The following is a 22,438-nucleotide window of genomic DNA, read 5'->3' on the forward strand; positions in this document are numbered from 1 at the left end:
ATTATCTGTCAAGAAAATCCTTGTGAACTTGGTTGCTGAGCGATTACATTGGTCACACTTGGAAGGATTCCAACTGTTTCACAATGAGATTAAATCGTGTGTTTATGTAAGTAAACAATGCATGTTTTATGCAAGTTACAGAGAATGCGATAAAATCTGCGATTTGAAGGATGGGCGCTCATTGCTTCGATCGACTTGTGCATATAGTAAGTAACTAGGTAGTCTTTGAAGGGCCTCTTTGTAGGTGGGGAAATAAACGTAGCGCTCTAATTAACGGACGTACACACTGCTAGGTCAAAGCTGGACTCGGGATCTGTCAAAGGGATGACTCAACTTAGATATATGCCAAGAGCGATGTCATCCAAAGAAGCATCATTTTTATTGCTCATATCCATAATAGAGTACGAGAATCAGTAATAAATAAGTCAATGTCCTTGAAAGAATGCCGCTCGAGCTCCATCCGAGCGATGGTGTCTCTTCAGCGCTTCTGTTTTAAGTACAATTCTATGTATGTATAATAGATAGTAAATTACCTCTTGCTTAAGATCAGAAGACTCAGCTTCAGCGGCCGCGAGACGATCGTTAAGAGCAGCCTGCTGAGAGTCCCGCTCGCGCTCCACGCGGGCTATGGCGTCTCTACAGCGCTTCTGTTCTTCTGCAATCCTCTCCTCGCACCGGCATTCGATCTGCGGTAACATTCAGATGTTGATGATATTGTTCAATTAATTGCGGGTACTTACCAATATTTTTGTGTAATGTGCAGTTTCTGGTAGTGTAATCTAAGAGAATTTTCTTTTCATATGGGTGTCATAGATCGCGATTTAATTTCCTTATAAACGTTTTATTTACGACTTTCCATTTATAAGTATTAACGGGCATGCAGTTTATAACATCAATATTAAGGTGAAGATTTGATACCACAGATAACTGTATAACATTAAAACCTCAAAATCTGTGTTAAATGTACCTACACAATGGTCATAGGATTTATGGTTACTTCTTATCAGAAGATACTATCAGGTTTTCTTAATAACAGTATTAAGTAAAACTTTTGGAACATCGAAGTTGGACATCCGAGATGTTTTTTCTGAACTCCGCGAAGGCCAATGCCACTTCGCAATGTGTAGGCGATATCAGAAAATCAGCTCTTATCTAAATCTCACCATCCTTACACCAATTAATTGAACGAGCAATTGTGAAATTTCGAGTCTTAAGTGTTTATTGCAACAAGTTAACCAGAAGATATACAGCATTTAGTGGATACTTAAAGACGCCATGCCGTAGGTTTTAGAACACGCAGTTTAAATATAATTAATACGTCGTTAACCTAATAGAGCAACATTTTACACCCCTGCGGCTCGCTTTGATAGCTGCAATGATCTAAAGAAAAAGCCATATGAATCTGAAGACTGCATTTTTTAGGTATCTAATAATGAAATCCTTATCGCAATGTGGAACTAGTTTTGCAAAAAGTACAGCAGGTTCTAAATCTCGTACTTCGAATTCAAACTACTATCTCCATTACCTACTTACTCCTTTAAAATAGGTTTATTGTGATAAAAGCAACTATGATACAACTGAAAGATATTTACAGTCATACCCCTTTACATTCTACCAAATACCTTGTTAAAATTACGGACCAAGGGACAGTTTCGTTGTCTTAAAATTCGGGGTTCATAATTTAAAAGCAGCATGTTTGCGTTGAAAATTGTAAGGTCTCCGCTAGTAGATTTACAAACACAGTATTTTATGTGTTTGACAGTTTTCTATCAACATCTTACTTACCATAGTGAAATGACTGGTTGAAGTAGTGTAGGTACTTGTAGTAAAATAAGGAGCTACTGATGACATACCTCTCTTATTTGTTCATCCAACATGTGAAGCCTCGCTTGCAGCACGGCGTTGTCTGCCTTTGCCCTCGCGTAGCGTTCGTCTGCCGTGCTCTGTGTGTCGGCCAGTGACGTCACTTGTTGCTGCAGCATCAGAACCTGGAGGCAATAATGATATTATGAGGTTAGACATTTTTTTGATAATCATTAGACTATCGGGCTAAACATGGCCTTCGAGTCCGTACTAAGGTAACTAAACTAACTAGGCCCAGACTATCTTTTATGGGTTCTTTGTTTTGTTCTTTATTTGCTGTAACAAAGTATTTAGCCATGAGAAGCGAAGGTACTTGCAAACAATTGACTGTGCCTACGAATATGAAGGTTCACGGGAATTGGAAATTCTCCTGCTCGATATTCAAAGATTTGAAAATGGGGAGTGAAAATTAATGCCTACTTGCAAAGCATAAAAAAGCTTACAAGCATTATGAAATATAACGGATACCTACTTATATGAATAAGATTGTACCGGATATCATTTAATTTCGGTAGGATATGACTTTTTAAGACGGCAGCAGTTTTTTTTTCAATATCCAATAGCTTCTATATTAAGTTACGATTACCGAGCTCCATTAATCATTTGACTTTAAAGTCACGTAACTATTGTCTAAATATGGGCGTAATGCATGGACAAGCCCTCAGTAAGTCAATAAACCTGATACTTTCTAATGGAGAATTGTTTTTCAGTTTTAGTAGGTAGATCTATCTTCTCTCTAAATTCCTATGTAAGTCAGGTCTCTGTAACGGAAATGACAGATAAGTAGGGCATTGTGCCAATTCAATATTGTAGTTAATTTATGGTTAATGAATATTTAATAGAAACGTTATATTTCTCTCCTTTCAATACGGGTATATCATCATTGTAACATGTGTTTATTAACTATATAAATAATTAGCGATGTTAAAACCAAAAATGTTTTTGCTAATACTAAATAAAGTAGCAAGTTCCGCAAACTCGAACATTAATATTTAATCTGATAGCATCTGATTCACCTTAATTAGGATATTTTTAGAAGAAGACCTTGCAGATTCCTGATGACCTTGAATATTCTGCATGCACAAAATGTCTGTATTATTATTATTCAATACTATAATTTATCAATTTTAATAAACAGATGCAATAAGGTGGATTGAAAAATAAATATAGAGTAACTATATGAACAATATCAAAGTGTAAATTTATCATATCATTTCGGTCACGCAAGTCCCTATTTGAAAACTTAGGGTGAAATGGGGTAACCCCAAACAAGGCGACTACAGTAAAAAGTGGAATTCAGCTTGAAGGTAGATGAGTCAAGAAGGGTAATAAATTATAAAGTAACTCATACTATGGCTAATATATTGATGATGTCATAGGTATAGTGACCCATCTTCACATGACTAGACACAGGATGCGGCAAGTAACTGACAAACAGGAAGGGTATTATTTAGTGTTCTAACACCAAGCGATTGAATGACTATTTAGATACGTGCTCATCATTCTAATACTCAATAATAAACTAGAAGATTGACAAAAAATGCTTAATTGACGCTTTAATGACGATGGACGTCTTAAAATAAGGCAGAAAGTTTACTTAATAATTATTAATAATATTGCAATATGTTTTTTGAACGAAAGAAAAATGAAAAATTTCAGGAACAAGATATAATTAATAATATGTTTAACTGGACTTTTTATTTCAATATTAAACAAGACAAGACTAACAAGCGAGTAAAAATATTCTTCGGTGTTTAATCCTGAAACCAAATACTTAAGCAAAAACGGGACCAAACAATAAGGTCATTTATAATCAGCCGAATAATTCTATTCTATTCTAATAAAAATAATGTTAGATATACTACGAATATGAAAATACGAAAATAAAGATGAAAATCTCTCATACAATGAGCTGTTGATTAGCGGCCAAGTGATTCAGTTTAGCCTCATGGAACTGATTTGGAAAATGACGCATATTGCTGAAAGGATAAATATATCAGTTGAACAAGTATTCCTTCACCACAAAACGAGATGTGCTGTATTGAAACGTATGATACAAACTGACAACACAACACAAGATAACCACATAAATTTTCTATAAAAATAAGAAACTGAATTAGAAAACATACTGACAATAAATCTACTAACAATTTGAATTTTGAAATGTTTTTTTCATCTAGTAATTCATTGAAATAGAGTTACACTGCATGACAAAACAAAACGGATATACCTATTAAACCAATGAAGCATGAAAGCGACACAGTATAAAAGTAGATTCTCCTATGAAGCATCGAAAAATTTATACGTCGAAATATTTGCACTTGTGCAAATTGAAATAATAAGCAATCTTACAAACATCACCGGAGGCAACTAATGAAGTCATGAAGTCATGAAATTTATTAATTTATTATTTATTAATTAATTAGATGTGAGTGTTCAAATATTTTGAAAATATAAAAGGTTTCGTTAAAGTACTGAAATCAGTCAAATTTAGAAAAATCAAACTAATTATAATAAAAACATTTGAACGAATGATTCGCCAAGATATATCTTTAAGGAATGAAATATCAACACTGATCTGTTATATAATTCCTTTTCAAGCATAAACTTAATTTGTAACTTAATTCTAATACTAACTAATTCTAAGCAATAAGAAACTAAGCAAAGCATTGAGACTGCACATTTTATTACGACCCAGGTACTTTAATTACGAGTAAATCTGTAACTTGTACCAATTATTCAATGAATTCGTTAACATTATGTTTACAGCCATTGAACAAGCAATTCGAGAAACGAAGACAGAATAAAATTTCACGCTCCCGTTGGTGTCGACGAAATCCGATTTTAGAACTGAAGTTTTTTTTAATTAAACGAAGAAAGAAAAAAATATTGCTGAAAATAATGCAATTAACCATTGATGAATGGAGTGCAGGTTTGGAGGACACCGTTACAAACAAATTACTAGAAATTTCGATTAACATTTACGCCGCCACGGTTGGACCATTACAATGTTGCTAAAGTTAGACCCGGGGGGCAATTTCACCTGAACTAAGATTGTGAGTACTTCTAGTCTTAGATTAATAGAGAAAGTTGACATTTGTTTTGAAATCAGACTTTTTTTACAATGATAGAGGATGATACATGTATCATCCTCTATCATTGTCTATATCATTGTAAAAAAAGTCTGATATTTCCATGGAAATCCAGTGAATATAATGATCGTTAGGTCGAAAACTGATGTTAATTCATCTGAGATCTTAACCCATTAGAGGCCAAATAAAAACGCACATGTTAATTTTTAATTTTTCTTTATTTATTCATGAAAGAGGAGTACAAAAACAAATAAATCTGCTCGAAAATGAAAAAAAAACATTTTTTCAGGAAATTACAGGGGTGTACCCAAATTGGCACAGTGGCCACCTAAGAGTGAAAATCAGCGAAACACGATTTTTCTATACAGAGTGTTTTCTTGCATTTTTTGCACCCCCAACGGCTTCTATTATGACAAACAACACACCGTACACGTTTCACAAGTTTTTCAGGGACGTGGTTCTTACCATCTAATTGTAACCCATCAATATTTGATGACGAAGGACGAGTGTTTTGTTTCTGAATTGAATGCCTGAGGTAGTATCTGGCTATGTTTCGCCTAAACAACAATTGGTCCATGGGATCTTCTTTAGCAAGGACATGTAGACGCCATGCGTTTGCTATGGTCATGTCAATCATGTAGGTAAATAGAACCCACCACCATTTCTTGCCATGAATCCCAATCCTATAGAGTGATATCGACTGGTCTAATTCATCCACTCCACCCATGCCTTTATTGTAATTTTGAAAGAGATGTGGAATCGTCACCTCAGCCTTCTCCTTTTTTTCTGGACACCATCTCTTTACAAGTCCTAAAGGCTCATATGAGTCGTAATTGGTAGCCATTGTGCAAATACTGTTATCTTTCCAGCGGACCAAAAGAATTTCATTATTTTTATCAAACCTGTAGTCATATACTGCTCGTGATTTTTTCATCATTTCCTTTACAGACGATAATGGGCATTTTTTGGTACGATTTTCTCTCACAGTTCCAGTGGCCCGAAATCCTGACTGACGTAAGTCATAGAGTAGATCACAGCTGGTAAAAAAATTATCAAAAAATACTTTATGATTTGCAGCATTCGTCGTCAATTTATTGAGTAGCAATTTTACTACTCTTGTACCAAGTGGCTCAGTGGTCGGCGTGGTAGACTTTCCACAGTAAATATCAAAGCTATAACAATATCCTGAAGAACTTGCAGCAACCCAATTCTTGTAACCAAACCGAACAGGTTTGCCTCGAATAAATTGCTTGGCTGGATGATGGCCATAGTACCGAATCATTGATTCGTCGATTGAAATAAACTCGTGAAAAATACCCCACTGGTTATATTTTTTCATGAGTACTTCGGACAATTTTCGGACCTTGAACATTTTATCAGAAGTAGTCGAAGCATCATTATTGTCTACCAAATGCAAGTTTCGTTTGATTTCTCTAAATCTATTTCTTGACATCGCTTTTGACACGACTTCTACGCCAACATCTTCATCCAAAGACCAATACATGTGTTCTCGAGGTAACTTATGGTAACCTGAAAGAATGAGTATTCCAAAAAATATCCTTAGCTCTTCAGTTGTGACACAAAAGTTGTGTCTATTATTTTGGCTCGCATAAAGATTGCTAAAGTGTACAATCATCTCAAATACTTCATCATCAAAAAGCTTTTCAAAAATTTGAACAGGAGTCAAATCTTTTAGTTGCTCTTTCACATGGTTCTCACAGAGTAACCGTTCCTCAGTTTCTTCGTATTGAGTAGAATAGTTAGGAGCACACTTTCGCCAAATTGGAATATTCAAGGCTTGACGACGAGATGGTACAGTGTTTCTGGATTGCTCTGCATGTGATGTACTACCTGTGTCTTTACGTGCTTTTTTTGCAGCCAAAGGCTCATCATCACTACTGTCACCAGAGTCTGAAAGACTACCAATATTGTGAACAAATACTTCAATGTTACCAGGAACGTCATTTGGTAAGCTCGGCGGCATCAAATCTTCGTCGAAACCCTCTTCTTCATCAGTAACAATACTTGGATCTGGAGGAATAATGGCTAGGTCATACTCCAAACCGTCATCACTATCCTCTATTATGTCATGAATGGCATCCTCAAGTCCTCTGTAGTTATTACTGGCGCTAAAAGTCTGTTTTCGACTCATCTTGAAGTCCTGAAATGAATATTCAATTATTGCACACTTGTAGCCACTGTACCAAAATTGGCACACCAATATTTACTTGACCGTATAATTGCATACATAAGATAAAAGTTACTAAATTTACATATAAACGTTTGTCCAATATCTTATTTTATAATAACTAAAACCACTATCACGATATCGTACATCGACCTGTCGTATAAGTAAATAATATGCACTTACCTCGATGCTTCTATAAATAGATATTTTTAATTTATGAAAACAATATCACTTTTGATGTTTTATGCTTTTATTTAATTTTTTACCATAAGCGCACTCTTTTGCCTTCACAACTACGCAACAGAACATACACTGGTGTCAACACTTTTTTTATCTACCCTCAAAAAATAAGTGTTCCCAAATTGGCACGGTGGTCAAGAATGGGTTAAATTAGCTTCAGTAGGTATGCATCTACTGATTACAAAATTTTTGTTATGGTTGTAGAAATTGCTTTTGCTGTACACTTAAAAACAAGTTTATTCAATTATAAAACAACTATGATCACTGTGCCGATAAATATATTAAGCAGTGTAGGTAAATGTTCTTTCTTATTACTTTTAATAGTTATTATATTAAACATCATTACCTAAGTAACTACTGCTCATGTAGTAAAGTAAAACGTTACGTACCTCATTATAGTCAACATGAAGAGAGAAAGGCAAATTGCTATATATCTAGATAATTATCGAATTTGTATATTTAGTGCTGTCAATCATAAAAGCAATTCAACGGTTTAGTATTTATACGATGAATGGTTTGGTGATACGTAATATGTCATAAAATATGTGTTATTCAACCTAAATGTATAAGTTTAAAATATATAAAACTCGTACTGAATATTTAAGTAAAGACGTAAAGAATTTTAGCTTATTAATACATGATGTAAAGCTAACCATCGACAGAGGTCAGTAGGTAAGAGATAACCTTGTTAATATAAAATTTAATGAACAACCTACTGGAATTATCATTTTGTTTGCTGATTATTCATAACAAACAGTGAGCTCAGCTCGTATATATTGACTTTAGACATTGGACCATATTAAATACTCGAAATAACTCAAGCCAAGAAAAATAAATATAACCAACTTATTAATATTTTAATAATTAAAAGGAAAGTATTGATGTTCCTTTACAAGAAGAGCTACTGGATAGATTGTATCATAGATGAAGAACTCTTAAAAATGCATTTGATACATACTGCATAAAAACGTTTAATTATTGAGCACTTTACGTAATTTCAAACTAGAACTTTCTACTGTTAAATATATCATTGCTGTTATATTTGAGACTGTTGAAAGAACCAATCAAGTGAAATGTATTGCAGTTAAGTAAAGCCATGTTTATCATCGTAAGCGGTATCAATAGGTACTTTAGTTGAATAGGTAAGTGAGCGTTCGTGACTTCCTCTACTGAATACATTTTCTTGGATTTGTGCCTCGTCTTGCAACTTTCCAGCTTTGTTGAACAACTTGCCTGCGAGATATTTACGTCTCGGTTTCGTTCAATTACCTCCGGTATTAAGTTCTCAGTTGTCATATGATTTAACAATAAAATTTCCCACCATTCTTCGTTTTCTTCCGGACTTTCATATTGTCAACCTTTCCCGCTTTTCAATTATCGAAAGACAATTGCTGTTATGTTAATTTAGTTTTTTTATTTAAATATACATTTATATATTATATATACATTTGGAGAGTTTAACTAAAAGAGAAAATTATAATATGTAGTAGTTAAAAATCAGAATGATGTGTTGTACTTCATAACACAAGCTTACAAAATCCAAATTTTAGAAATATAGGATATCACATGATAACAAAAGTAGTTAGGCGAAGAATTTTATTTCATAATAAAAATTACAAAAGGACATTGTAAGACTTGGTAAGGTACCTAATTAATGCGGGTCAGTGCACATATAGAAGAATTCCCAATGCAGCCCGCACTAGGTCGGCGTGCGGTAAACGGACCGGCCGACCATAGAATCGATACTCATTACCGATACAATCCTAGTCACTGTGTCATAATAACGGTATAATGCAACTGAACTCTCAGATTTCTAAGTAATCTAATTATTAAAGTAATTGCCACAAGGAAAAAAAAAATGTACTAAATAATGTTACAACCGTACTATTTGAAATTGTGAATGTTTTGTGGTTAAGAGTGATAGACGCAAATGAAGACATAATATTTGTTGATGATACGTTGAAGTTAAATATGTAAATGAAAAAAGAAAAAGCTGTATATGTAAATTAGTGTTGAATAAAAACAGTAAATAGAATATTTATAGACAATATGGGAAGTATTGTTTGAATGGTTGCATGTCGCGCTAACCTGATTATTAGCTTATAATGCAGAATGCCGTGCAGCTTCGGCCATGGCTTAGATTTTTTTTAACAAAAATAGCTAATGTTTGTCCTGATTGAAAACCTACGAGACCCTTTGTTGTAAGAAAGTAAACTTTTCTTTGCCAGGACATTTTTTCTGAAGATGTCATCACGTATGTGTGCAATAACAACTGTCAATTTTTTACTTAAAAATCTTTTTTTGATTATTGGTATACTTGCATTAATTAAATAATTTCATTGTCTTAGAGTAATGAATTCAATCTCTACAAAGGATATGACCAATATGATGATAAAAGCAGACCAATATAAAATTGTGAATAAATAATTTTTATCATGCAATGTATGCATGTAATATGTTTTATAGTCCAAAATAGTCAGTTACAACAATTCTGTTTGAGTACCAAATATCTTACCATCACCATTGTTCATTAATGATAACATTTACATAATGGTTAGTATACATTACTTAGGTCGTTGTACTGAAATATATGTTCATTTGTCGGTATAACTGGAGGCTAGAAATTGTACCGTGGACAGTCTTTCTCAAAAACCTATTGTTTGTAATGAGGAATAAATTAAATAACCGTATTGTTTTAATACGTTACTCAGAGATCTTGTTTGAAATTGCTTAAAAGCGTGTGAGAATCCGCCTACAGAGATAGTAAAAATTATCTCTAACGCAATTACTATGATACGCTAACTTCCCAAAGACAACTGGAACTATTTTTTTTATTTTTTGTAGTCAGTAAAGATGATATTTGAAATCAATTCTATGGAAAATTTTTCTGCGTCAACGAGTTTGGAAAGTAATCGCTTCTAAGATAGCTTTTGAGAAATGCGACAGTTAAAACCAAAACAAAACTCTCAAGGAAACAGATAAACATCGAGAATCACGAACTCTGATAATATTCACTGATAATATGAACAGCTCTGACGAATTCGGACGGGTAATAATCGATGGGGCATCTGCACACAAACTTATTATGAAACTTGATGATAGAGAGTGTTTGATCGATAAAAAAGGCATAGTTAAGTAAGTATCCAATTCACAATACAGCGTAGGATCGCGTGACTATTGCTTACAAATCATACCGCGATGGTACGGGCAGGGCGAGGAATAGCGACATCGTTGGTCGTGAGTTGTAAGTAAACGACCGAATCGAAAGAAACACTTTTGTTGTCTACTTAGAAGAAATTTGCCCGCGCCGCGTACGCGTGTGGTCTTAAATCACAAGTTGTTGATAGATAGACAGGTACAGCTTTATCAAAATATATTTGCTGATAATAATTTAAAAGTTACTTAATACAAAAAGTAAAAACGTTTCTATCAAACCAAAAAAATAAAGCACGAGAAGGTAGATCGAATAGTGTGCATGAAGTTTGTTGTAATATTTTTAATGTCTGCACTTAAATCAGAAACTTAAAATTTTAACAGGAGCATGTTCATAGAAACGATACGATGTTATTTAACCCAAATTCAAACAGAACATATTTAGGTATTGAAATTCATACCAACAATGTGATTCAATTAAGGATAACTGGGTTCAAATGAACAAGTAGTGCTGACTACTATAATTACGTCAAAACAAGAGGATACCGAAAGCAATTATTCATCATGACGTGAAGAGTATAACTTTGAAAGTTTTTTATTAGAACATATATTAGCTGCATTTTATACTTCTACTGCAATTGCTAGCTATGTAACAGCAAGCCTAGTTAAAGCATATGTAAGGATTCTCACTTGATCTGATAAATTATCACACCACTGGTGTGCCGCAGTCTTCTTTCCTCCATTCACTCCATTGGTTAAATGTGGAGTGAGAGGACCTCCAGTGAAGAGATCTTCTGTTATACTGGTATCAGAGGTTATCCTGCCCCTGACTTCCGGGGGAGGTCCCTGGGGACCAACGAAATCGAATTGACCATCCCACATGTCATATTCTAGCTCTAGACTATCTTCTACATCTATTGGTTCACCCATCGCGCCTCTTGAGCGGTTGAATAATCCCGATTTAAACATTTAAGCTTCGGCGCATTTACAATACTTTCGTTGAAGTCTGTTCCAATAATTCACTTTCATAAATTAAATTTTTACTTCAATACAATTATGACTTTCAAACAAGATTAGAATGATTTTATTGAGATAAAGCTACAAAAAATGGCACTTATTGAAACGCGATAAAGTTTTAACAACTGTCTATCAGTTGAGCACTAATAAATTTTGAAGTATTCCGCAAACACGTAACACATCCAATAGGGTCACTAATGTCACATTTTACACACAGTATCAATGCACGTGAACTATCAATGTCCACTTTTAAAGAACGACACCGAATTTCCTTTAATTGTCGTCGTACACGAGAATTAAAATGTCAGGCAGAATGAAACTTCTCTGAAGCCGATTTAAAATTTTTGACGGTTGCTCTGACATCCTTTTGTCGAGAAATGAATAAAACTGAATAGACGCGCAAAGTTTCCGATTTCGATGGAGGGTTTGAAGTTTTGTGTGTGAGAAAACGAGTTTGTAAGGACGTAGTGTTAAGTCAGAACCGCGATTGGCACTGGCGGTGCGCGGCGGGCGCTCGGCCGGCGCGCCCCACCCGTCATGATTTTATCAGAGAACCGACGCCATACAAATAAACTTTATTCGCTCCCTGTACATATGCACAATCGTCTGATGGATATTCCGGAGGCAATAACCCCTTGCATTCGCTCCCCCAGTCTGGCTCAATCTCGTAATTTTACGGGCGAGGGACTCCCATGATTGTGTTGGACATCGCAAATTGAACATTCATGTGACATAAAACTGACAAGATGAGAAAATAAACTCAAGAAATTAAATACCATCTCTAAATAAATTATGCGTCTAGTCTCTTACTCCTAATTGAAGAATATAAGAATTTGAATAATATCTAATAAGGAAATGGCAGTAAATTATTCTGAAGTCTCACCAATAAATGAATTTTAAGATCTTATTCATAATAAAAAAATATTTTAATGATCAACTTAAGACAAACATATAATTAGTAAGTACTTTTATTAATATAATAATGGATACCACAGAGCTATACGACAAAACAATAAGCTATCTTGGGATTAACTTCATTATTGTGCGTGTGAAATGCTCTCGGACTTTGACTTCACTTTTTACGCATATAAAATGTGGCAATAATTTTGTAAAGAAAAATTTGGGTAACATACACAATAGCAAGCCGTGGTACAGAATGGGAGATGTAAACATAATTTATTTTTGGAGTAATGGCTCCAGGGACCATGTGCATCGAGTCAACACATCTTTCATGTTTTAGTTCAAGTGTTTACGAAAATAAATTATATGTGAAGCTAGCACTAAAACTAACTAGAAAGATAACGAAATAGTAAAAAACCTACTTCAGACACATAAGCTAAGCTAGTGATATAGAGATTTATTTTATTAAAATATATAAATACTAGCTTTCCGCCCGCGGCTTCGCCCACGTGTAATTCGGTTATATATAGCGTTTTTTAATGATCTCGACAGGGCTTTTTCTTCCACAGGCTGAAATCTTGTTACAACTGGAATTAAATATGGGATGATGTAGCTTTCTAATGGTGAATGTTTGAAATCGATTCAGTAGTTTCGGAGTTTATCGATTACATGTGTAAACAAACAAACATATAAAAAAATAGATTGTTCCTCTTTATAATATTAGAGATTTATGGACCGATTTACGTGATTCTTTTTTTGTTCAGTAGTGTATACTTTCAAGTTGGTCCCGTTGTTACCTAGTCAGGATCTGATGATGGTATTCCAGGGAAATCAAGGGCAAACCTCAAATTTACAGGCAATTACGTTTTTGACAATTTCATAGATCTGTTTAAGTATTTGCGTCTGATAGTCATCATCCCATGTGAATGAGCTGATGATGGAAGGTACAACTCCTCAACGGTTAGGAGTTGAAAGAAAATTCTTACGAAGTTATACGTACATGTGAGGCTATTAGGTTGACCTGATAATAAAAAGTAAATCTCATTAACGTTAAGAATTTAGGTGAAAATGGATGCGGACAAATTTCGTCTCTTCACTTGTTTCCTTTTAGCTGTTTGTATGGGTAGTGTTAACACAAAATAGGGATTTAAAGGCGTGATGTTATTAATGTTATGCATGTATGTACATAATTATGTATGTTATTATGTATGTTAAAGAGACGACTGAAAGTTGTCATACAAAGTCTTTTTTTTTAAGGATGGGAAATCATCAAAATAATGACCTCTCCCGCTCTGGGTGGAACGGAAGGGAGTGTCAGACTTTTACTGACTAAAACCCACCTCGTTCCTTCAGTTGCCCTTTGCGTTCCGGGGCCACGGTATCTCGTTAGAACTTTCCCGCAGCCCCGGCTCAGTTTATCCCGTTTCCCCCCCTTGGGGGTTGAAATTTCAAAAATCCCTTCTTAGTGCTCACTTATGTTACTAAAGGAACCTCTGTTCAAAATCTCAGACTCCTATACCGAGCGGTTTCGGCTGTGCGTTAATAAATCGGTCACCCAATCGCACCCCCTAAATCACGATTGGAGGGTAGTTTGAAAAAACTTATAATGTCAAACATATTTACTTGCCTATGTACGTGTTCATGCCAAGTTTCAAGTTTATAAACCCAAGGAATAAGATTTTTCATAGAAACGTTTTTACCCCTTTTCCCCCCCTTGGGGGTTGAATTTCCAAAAATCCTTTCTTAGTGCTCCCCTACATATCCCAAGGAACCTACATTCCAAATTTCAGCTGTCTACGACCAGTAGTTTCGACTGTGCGTTGTCTGTCAGTCAGTCACTCAGTAACGGAAGAGTTTTATATTTATAGATTTTTTTGTTTGCTGTTGATGCTGACGAAATATAACACTCAATATTTAATTTTGTTCTAAATGTAAAACATCACAAATGAAATAAACTATTATTTGGTCCGATCCGTCATTAAATTCTTTAGTTAGGAATTATTCACTGGAGACTTAGTATTACTGGGGTGGAATGTGTTAATGAATTCGGATGGGGGAAACCTTGTTCGCATCTGAGACTTGTAGCTGCTACATAGAATAAATTATGACTTCTAGCTGCGGCGAATGCTACGGCTGAGGAGTGGGTGTTGCTTGGATCTTTCATTTTTATAGCTATAAAATAATGTTTTATCTAATTACGTGCTTTTACGCGCAGCGTATAGTTATTCCGTGGTTAGCGCATAGTCCAGAATGTTTTTGTTTATCGGTTCTTTAGTTTTAGAGTTTATTCAATACAAACAAAAAAGAAGCTACAAAGACTACAAATCTTCCTCTTTGAAATATTAGGTTGGATAAATATTACGATCATTCATTACCAACATCTCAAGCAAATGCACCTCAAAGTCAATCTGAAAATAACATCCTTTCAAATCTTTGATAATGATGATGACATTATAATGGCATCAGCCAGGTGTCTGGAGTTCCGCGTGGTGTTGCCAGAAGCTCTAGGAAACAATGCGTGGCGACCTCCGACAGGTTCAAGGTTTTCAAGTGCCTAATTTTAGTAACTAAGTTTAGAACAAATTGCAAGTCATTAGCATCATGGCACGAAAAATTATGGTTTTTCGAGTTAACATCTTTTGTTGACTGTAGCTTTTTGTTGGTTATACGAAAAGTGTCTGTCTGTCAAAGTCTCCATCTCCAATGAATAATTCTTACCAAAAGAAATAAAGAAAAACAAAATAATGGTTGCGTTTCTTTATGGTGTCCATAAAGAAACGCAACCATTATTTATTTTAACCACTAGTAAGAATAGTAAATATATATTTTAATCTTATGCGTGGTGATACTTATCATTCGATGGAAAATAAACACCGGTACATTTCAAATTCATATACATAAAAATATATCTAATAACAATTAAAAATAAAAATTACCATGACCAGAAAATAATAGCCGAAAGTAATTTAAAAATTACTTACATCTACGCAAATAAAATCAATTACAATTTGAACCGTTACGTTAAATCTGTCGAGAAAGTTTTAAAATTTTGACATGCTAATATTGAAAGAGTTTCTAGACCGAGATGTTTTTTAGGAATAAAATTAAAGATGATTCTAGTTATAACTAGCAGGGACAAAGTAAGGAAAACATTATTTAATTAAATTTTGTTTCAATGCTTGCAAAGATGCAAGTCGGACAATAATAGAGGCATGACGTTGACATGCTTAAAACATTTTGATCAAAGAAAAGGTATAGATATATGTATATATATATACATTCAGTCTTAGGTTTAGACTTAAGAGGAATTAAATCATTAAGAGAAGAAAAGGATTGAAGAACGGAAGTGAGCTCTAAAATTAAGAAGAAAAAGTGATAAAGATTTAAATACTTTTATGATATTAATTAGCTTGCAATAAAGAGCATATTATCTACGGACGTGTGTTACGTCACACTCAGTGTAAAGAAAGTTGCCTCTACAGTTTCCCCATTTAAATAGGCTATTATTACTAGATTCACATTGATTAATTCAATAATAACAGCGGTGTAGCACCGGCAACGGTCATCGGTGATATTTATTAAATTGCCTTCTCGATCGAAAGTAACATTTCGCTGTCTCCAAATGCTTTCGTTTTTATAATGCATACATACATAAAATCAAGCCTTTTTCCCGGAGAGGCAGGCAAAGACTACACCTTTCCACTTGCCACGATCTCTGCATACTTCTTTCGCTTCATCCACATTCGCAACTCTCTTCATGCAAGCTCGGCGGTTTCGGTACTCTTGACCTGACCCTTTGCCAGGACGTCCTTAATTTGATCAAGATACGTTCATATAATGTTTTGTACATCATACTTTATTTTGATCAAGATACGTTCTTATTAGTTTAGTTCATATTTAGAAATAATGACATAGGTTGACATAATCAAGTCTTTAATCATTAAGAGATCTCAAAAGATAATCGCTATCGTATATAACAAGGAAATTTGCCGATAAACCGTGAGTTTAAAAAATCCCATCGAAGTTGTCAATAAATTTTTCTTATAAAATATTTTCTTGTGCTAGACATAAGGATTTAATCTTTTATCTTCGCGCTTTCCCATTCCCGTGTCATCTAGATAATTGCACTTAATTACAATAATATCTGCCCTAGATCTGTTGGTTTATCGGGTTCACACACGACGTCTCGCGGGCCAAAAACGTCTTATTTTCTTATAGCGATTACGTGCTTTGGCCTACATGGATGACATTAACCCCACGTTTCTAGCTTGTCTGGCTTCCTGCAATTGAGCGTAGTATTAGGTCGAATATATATATTAGAATATTACGACTTTATCATTCACGAGGTAGACGTATAGGTAATAGTCAAAAGGCTAAGATGGCAAGTGAGATAATTTGAGATATAAAAATAATGTCAGATTCCTAGCCTATCGTATAATAGAAGAAGCCTTAGTTTATGATCGCCTTGATTTACATATTCACTTAGAAAGAGGCAGGTCAACGGTCAAATTGCAAGCTAGCTTGAAAAATGTTTTTTATGTAAACGCCTTTATCCGTCCTTTCTGATCACTTCTACAGGCTTTGCTGATATACTTGCGATAAAGAAAGCGTTATAGATAGCAGTTTTTATTAGCTGATAGCTTTATTGATTCCGTATAAATGCTGATTGTCAAGTACCGATATGATATTACTCTACTCTATTTTTATTTTATTCGGGACCAGTAAAGCATGTATTTTCTAAGGCAAATTACCATGATGTTAGCACATAATGAAAAACCATTTCGATACTATTTTTAAGTGAAAAAAAAATTCAAACATCACGTCTTCATTCCTTACGAGGTAGACTGGGGCAACAATCTCGAGAAGACTGAAAGATCACGTTCAGCTGGATGGGTTATTGATGAAATTGAGATTAAAGCAGTGACACTTTGTTAGCCCATTTTGACAAAATCAAAAGCAACTATAACAGTTATTAAATTTACAATTAATTCAGCGGAATTGTTAATTATATTTAATTCTAAACAATGGTTCAGCGCTAACCTATTCCCTGTTAAATCTTGCCTTTGGCAAACAATGTACATGGGATTAATATTGTATAACCGGCTATTGAAACCGACAATAATCGCTATTATAAGGCGTCATTCACACCTAACAATTTAATTATAAAAGTTTTCATCTAAGTCCCAACGAAAAAATTATAACCGTGTTGGTTTCCACGCAAATAAGGTGACTTCGATTACCTGGACTTCTGAATTCCATATCAATGAGTACCTACTGAACCGGAGCTGCGAACTAATCGACCTTTTTACATTAGCCCTTACAATCTACCATCTGTTCTCTCGTCAGTTCTGTCTGTCTGTATGTGTACACAATATGTTTGGTTTTCGCACGCGTTCGTTCGCACCACTTTCCGTTTCACATTGCTTTTTTTGTTCGTCGTAATGCCACGGTAAGATAGTAATTTATACGGCAGTTAGGTAATCAAATCATGCGTAAGTTGCTGGATATAATTGTATCAATCTCACACGGCACGGCTGAAGCACGGCTGAAGAGTGAACTTTTCACGAAAATTATATATAAAATTTAAAAGTAACAGATACCAGTATCTAAGTAAGTAATTTAGATTAAAAACCTATGTTAACTTTTTTGTTAGACACAAAGGTAACTTGGGAAATCAAAGCTAAAATTAAGGTGAGACTCAATAATAAACAATCAATTATTGATTGTCTTCAGAAACAAGAGCAGTATGGCTTTGAAAAAGACCAAAGTTTGTAAGATATAACATACATGTATAAAAATCCTTACAATAATAAGTCAAGCGTAACACTATAGAATCTATTTAAACAGATCAAAATTTTTAATACTTATTTACATATAGTACCTATGTAGTAACTAATGATACTTGTGCATGAGGACGTTCTTGAAGAAAATGCTGCAGTGTAGCATTGCCCTTCAGCCCTGACGCTTTGGAAGCGATGCAAAACTTAGCTTTGAGTAATATACATATTTCACGTCAACCAAAGTGTGAAAATTTTTCATTTCTTTTACAGAGTACCTATTCAAAATGTATTTTCACTACCACCTGCTCTGATGTATCTTACGAGATTTTGTAACAAGATAAAGATGTCATTCTTTGCGGCAGATAATGAACGATACGCTGACTTTGTCATCGTCACGGATTACGCAATTGATTTACAAAATAATGGTAGTATTTGACCTTATTTCAATCAACCGATTATGAAATAAGAAGAGAACTAATCGAAGGTTCATTTGATTCTATGTGTAAAGAAGCCGATGCCATTATTAATTAAATAGAGATTTCAGCATTATGCCATCCACGTTAATTTGGCCTTCCAGCTTCATAAATATGGTTTGTATGGTTTTGTCTTCTGAGAGTACAAGACGTGATAAATACGCGTTTGTGTGTGTGACAACCCAATAAGTATCACACAAGTAACTGAAAAAGTAATCTATAAGTTGTTTAGCTGCTCATTGCGTGCGAATGCATTAGGCGAATAGATTTATAATTAGCACTTTATATTGGATCAATTTACACATTTTATTTTTATGTACTTGTATTAAAAATGAGAGAAATTATTCGGAGACGTCTTGCGAAAGATTAGGCCAAACGTACACTAAACAGACAATGCACGAAGAAACTTATGAATGAGGACAAAGCGACAGAAGTATGCAAGGATCGTGGCAATTGGAAACATTTAGTCTGTGTCTACCCTTATAGATATTAGATAAATTATATGGCCTGATCAACTAGTATTTGTTTGTCTTTGCCAAATTGCCTCATTACTTTCAATTATGACAGTACTATCTGCGAGTGTCCCGGTATCCTTGACACAGTTGCCCCACGCGTGGGTCTCTCCCACCACGTTCATTGTTCGCATATCACATGTGGGTGGGTTATTGTTATTTGATATCATAAAGTTGACCAATATGTATATACATATGTTGATACTATATTTTTATATGAAATTTTGCGGAGTAAGATAATGGCTTAACCAGCTGGATTGGCCTTAGAAATGGAAATGTTTCTTCGATTAGCTTATACTTACTTATCAATCCATGATAGTATGTAATGCGGCTAGAGAGTCACTGCGGACGGGACTATTGCGAAAACGGATTCCTTTTTCCATTTCTTAATTTCTTTCGGTTAATAATAGTCACCAAGAACAAGCTGAAGGTAAATGACTGTATGTAATGAATACAGAGAAGTCAAAAAGTAAATTTAAAAGCGGATATGAGCATCAAAGGTATATAATATTAAAAGACAAAAATTATGAAGTTTGTCTAATGGTGAAGTTTCGGTCAGAACAGAGTAAGAATTCTGTCTTATTTTCTAAATATCTTAGGAGATGATTAAGGGACAAATCCTCAATTAATCTTGTGTGTCGTAAGTTCTCATGCTTTCCAGCATGAGACTCAATCTAGTGTAATTTAGATATCGAGATTTGTTGCACCAAACCTGGCTGAAATATAAATGACAACATGAGCCATAAAATCAACATGATGCACATATCGATAATAAATAACAACACTAAAGGAGATTGTAATAGTCTTAGCTGTATTTCACATAACAAATAGCTGTCTTGAGACAATATATTTCGATCGCCAACATGACACGAGAACGCAAGTTGACATTCCGACTTAGCCTACAAACCAGTCGTTTGGTAAATGCTGATTTCACTATGCATTTGGTGGAATGCAGTTGCGTTGTGATCTCTTATTTGTGTGGGATTAAATATTATGTTTCTTTATTTTGTAATCGGGTGTGAATTATAAATCAAAGCCAGTGTAAATATTTTTCACACACGCAACAGTAACTTACGTTTAAAATTTTTATTTTCGGTCTTGCCGATCAAAATCTACTAAATATGTAATATTTTCCACATCCATTTCATCATAATTTTACAATTTTAATCAAAAAGTCAAATACAATCAAAAATAGGTTCCATTTATAAGTAGGTATCCCTATGATTAAAACGCGCTACTGCTCCGTTTAATTAAACCCTAAATTTCTGTTTAGCTTCCTTTTAAATTATGGAAACTGTTTTCCACTGGAACTTGTCAAATGTTAACTTCCTAATCCTATCCTTGTCCAGAAATTACGGTACAACACTAAAATCTGCTTCATCAGTCAGCAAGTAACATAAATGTGTTTGTTATAAATGGATTAGCCTATTGAATTTCTAATATGGTTATTCAAAATAAATTTTATCACTGCAGCGCACGCGCATCTGACCGGAAACTGAACACATGCGCCGTTTCCGTCGGCCATTGCAGGGCGGTTGGTAAATGAAGCGAGTCTTGCATTGTGCGGCCCTTTGGCCCTTCCTTCTTGTTCAGGGTCACTGAACTGAATAAGAATATACATTAGTTTCGATTTGGTGTTGATGCCAAAATTTCCCAATCGAACTTTCTACTTCCTACTATTGTAATACCTAAGCATAAAGGGAGTTGATTAAGTAATGTGTCATTGGTGTTACAACACAGAAATACCGTCTATATGTATAGTGGATGAAGAGATAAAAAATTATGAGGAACATACCGGAATTTTCCTAATTTATGAAAAACGCCAAGGTCTTGCTAAACGACTGCTCAAACGCCAGTTACTAGCTTAGCTTCTTAGCTACCTATCTTTTTGTATAAAGTTCATTTCCCTAGTGTTTGTTTCGGTCGCGTCCTTCTTAAAAGGAGTAAGTACGTCAATTACCACAATCCAGAAGTTGGATAGCCAATTATTTGCGTTAAAATTCACTAAATCCTACGCTATTATTCATGTACTGTAAGTATTAATCTTCAATAAAAATTAAATCGCTATAAATAAATTCGCGCGTGTCGTCATCTTTCGCAAACACGTTGTATATTTTCACAATTGGACGTTTGCCAAAATGCTATGCCTGTTGATGATATATTTTTGCAGTGAAATACATGATACCTAAACCTTGTTGTCCGCGACTTCGTACGCATAAATTCTTTTATTATACCAGTGATTAAGATGATTCACTTTGATGAATTGATTCATCTTAAGTACTATAATGCGAAATTTTGTGTGGATGTGTGTTTGTTATTCTTTCACGCAAAACTGCTAAATGGATTTCAAGAAACTGCACGAATTAAACTGAGGTTCGACATTGAAAATACTGATAAAACATTACTCGATGTTTAAGGCGGACGAAGTCGCAGGCAACAGCTAGATTACTTGCAAATGTTTTATTTTATATCAAAAACAAAAATAACCTACTTAATATCTTATAATCAAACTAAACAATATTTAGAAGTCAGGAAGGAAGCTGACATAATAAGTGCTAAATGGTGACTAGGTAGGTATGTCATTCATTATGTGATTAAACATAGTTAGTTAGAATTACGTGGATTTTTCCCAGAAACAGTGCGTAACGGAACGACACATTGTGTCTTGGTTTTATTGTAACAAGTAAGTATACATAAGTTCATAATTTAGTAAGAGGTATATTATATACATACATATAGTCACGTCTATATTACTTGCAGGGTACGCAGAGCCTGTTGGCTCTGTGCTGTTACTGACTGTTGCTCAGCTTAGCTGTTTGGCTGAATGATAGAATTTATATTTAAATATTGTAAGGTTGCTAGCGCATCGCCAAAAATAAAACCCTAGTTTATAAGCCTATCCTGAAGATTAACAGTAATCCTGTTATAATCCTGTAAGATTAACAGATGTAATTTTTGAATTGAAAGTGAATCATTTATATTCCTAGCTATTTTTTTATTTAAACTTTAGTCATAATCATCCTGGTTCGTCCCAATTGCGACTCACTAGGTATGTCTCATATAAATATCTCAAAAACATAAATGAATTCATTATTGATAATAATAGAACTCAATTTCTAACAAGGAAAAAATACATGTAGCATAAAATCGTATTTATATAATCACCTGACTCATAAAATTAATAGAATGGCCCAGAGCCAGCGTGTGCATTCATGATCAT

General features: G+C 34.4%; 1 protein-coding gene across 4 annotated transcripts in view; it reads right to left on the reverse strand.

Moving 5' to 3' along the window:
• The window catches only part of LOC106135078 (rab11 family-interacting protein 4), a 67,964-nt gene that overhangs the window by 3,101 nt on the left and 42,425 nt on the right, over positions 1-22,438 (reverse strand). For 3 of the 4 annotated variants that reach the window (XM_060946704.1, XM_013335265.2, XM_013335264.2), the window contains 2 exons: positions 1,854-1,988; positions 534-686 (listed from right to left, as the gene is read on the reverse strand). In XM_060946704.1, coding sequence (XP_060802687.1) covers positions 534-686; positions 1,854-1,988 — 288 coding nt within the window. Of the gene's footprint in view, positions 1-533; positions 687-1,853; positions 1,989-11,226; positions 12,061-22,438 lie in introns of those variants that run through there. The other variant, XM_013335266.2, reaches the window with a different exon arrangement.

Source organism: Amyelois transitella, chromosome 11, assembly GCF_032362555.1.
Source record: "Amyelois transitella isolate CPQ chromosome 11, ilAmyTran1.1, whole genome shotgun sequence".
Lineage (NCBI taxonomy): Eukaryota > Metazoa > Arthropoda > Insecta > Lepidoptera > Pyralidae > Amyelois > Amyelois transitella.